The sequence below is a fragment of the Rhagoletis pomonella genome, unplaced genomic scaffold, assembly GCF_013731165.1.
Source record: "Rhagoletis pomonella isolate Grant_MI unplaced genomic scaffold, Rhpom_1.0 Rhpom_scaffold_00001, whole genome shotgun sequence".
NCBI lineage: Eukaryota > Metazoa > Arthropoda > Insecta > Diptera > Tephritidae > Rhagoletis > Rhagoletis pomonella.
In genome coordinates this window covers 2,460,483-2,462,503 of record NW_023458555.1, presented here as the reverse complement: position 1 = coordinate 2,462,503, position 2,021 = coordinate 2,460,483, and the positions used below count along the sequence as shown (strand labels likewise).

Below are 2,021 nucleotides of genomic sequence, written 5' to 3'. Positions count from 1 at the left end.
GATTTAATAGTTTGCACAAATCAAAACTGTCTATGAAAATAAATATTTATGTTTAACCATAACCCTAAAAATTTGAAACTAATCAAACATATGAAGTGTGAACCCGTCCATTTTGGTATGGAACGCCCCATATACTTACGTATGTATGTATTTGTAATATTTTTTTTTTTTTTTTTCATTGTACGTAAAGGCTCAGTTATGCATACTTGGCATTGCATGAAAGTTGTCACATAAATAAGGAATCTGTTAAATGTTACCCAACGCACAGCATTACATATCCAAAAGTCTGTTGGTTTTTTAATTTTTACGTAAAATGACATGTTATGCAGTGCAGTGCAAAGTATGCATAACTGAGCCTTTAAGGTGGATTCATCGTTTTAGTTTTAAACTAAAGTTGAAGTTGAGTTAACAACCCAAAAGCGTTCAGAATTCTTCTCAGTTGCTCTCCCAGAGAGAGACAAACAAAACGACAATCCCATGGAAGAAAAGTTCTGAACTAGAAGGATGAATCCGCCTTAAATATGTATACATATGTATATGTTCGTATGTCACACTTTTCATTTCCGTCTGAGGTGAGGTATTACAATAAGGTTTTACAGACTTTTTTTTTTAATTTGATAGCAAATGTTAACGGTTTTATTAATTACAAAATTCACCCTTTAACCTAAAGCATTACGTTTGTGGTATATCGGATTATTTGAACTGTACTTCAAAATAATTTTGGTATCTTCGTTAGTGGATGGAAGGGCGGGTGGGTGGTGGTGGATTTTGAGGTAAAGGTGAGTGGTGGTTGTGGATATGGAAGTAAAGCTATTCGTTGGGGCCGAATTGGCTTGGGTTGGACGTCCGATTGGATTGGGACTACAGTGGAAGTGTGGTAATGTGTAGGGACTTGGGAATTGGGGTTACATATATATATTTTATATGTTTAATCTTTATTTATAAATGCATAATAATACTTCATAATTTGGATGTGTGTGTAAGCGTTGTTAACGTAAACAAGGCAATCTTACCCAAGAGCACTCCAGCTGTCCACATTGTTGTCTTTATTGTTGTACCACTGTCCACCATTACCTAAGGAGCCCCCTGTGGAACCCAAGGCGAGACCGCCGACACCACTACCGCTGCCGCTGCCGCCGCCGCCGCCGCCGCCATTACCGTTGCCGTTACCTATGCGTGATTGCGTGTGCGCGTGAGCGTGACCATGCAGCTGTTGTTGTTGTTGTTGTTGTTGTTGCTGTTGTAACAGGTGATGCGAATGATGGTGCGGGGAGAATAACATACGACTGCGATGATTGCGAGACGGTGCGTTACGCGAGAAAGGACGTCGCGTTGCGCCCGTGTGATTAGGATTCAACATGGCGGCAAAATATGTCTCTTATTTCCTTAGTACGCGATCGTTTCTCTTCTGTATATCGTTTGAAAGTACAGTGAACAGAGTTCTGCAGAGGCTGACTTTCAATTCAATTGATGCAGTGCTGAAGATCACTGCTCGTCTTGAGGGTTGGTTGAATGAAGCCTGGCTGGTTGGTTGAGTGGTTGTTTGCCTGGATATTTAGTTGGGTATTATTCACAATCTTCACTAGCTGAAAATAAGTAAAGAGAATAGAATATGTTGTACTTTGCAGAATCGAAACCTGTGCAGCTAGATACATACGATCGTATTTATATGTACGTTTTAGTTTGTATGAACGCATGGCAATGTGTAAGAGAGAAACATATCAGCGTAAACGCTCGACTTCCAGTCACCATTACGGCTAATTGAAATTTTAATGAAGTCGGTAAATTTTATCAAGCCCTACTCTTATTTTCAAATTTGCCTTCTGAACTACTGAATAATTCTAACAAAGCGCGAGACTAATCCTCCTCTCGCACATATGTACATTACGTCCGTACAAATAAATGCTAAGAGTTTAGATTTTCAATGAAAAAAAAAAAATTACTTTTGTAAAAAAATACCTATTTGTTTAGTAAAATGCCATGCGTAAATATGAGTATGTAAGTTTTATAGTTTTGGACTA

General features: G+C 38.4%; 1 protein-coding gene across 12 annotated transcripts in view; it reads right to left on the bottom strand.

The window, feature by feature from the left end:
• Positions 1 to 244: 244 nt before the first annotated feature.
• LOC118736224 (protein no-on-transient A-like) overlaps positions 245 to 2,021 on the bottom strand; it is an 89,718-nt gene continuing 87,941 nt past the window's right edge. For all 12 annotated transcript variants that reach the window (XM_036466336.1, XM_036466358.1, XM_036466331.1 and 9 more), the window contains one exon: positions 245 to 1,586. In XM_036466336.1, coding sequence (XP_036322229.1) covers positions 1,010 to 1,360 — 351 coding nt within the window. In that variant the 5' untranslated portion in view covers positions 1,361 to 1,586 and the 3' untranslated portion in view covers positions 245 to 1,009. The remainder of the gene's footprint in view (positions 1,587 to 2,021) is intronic.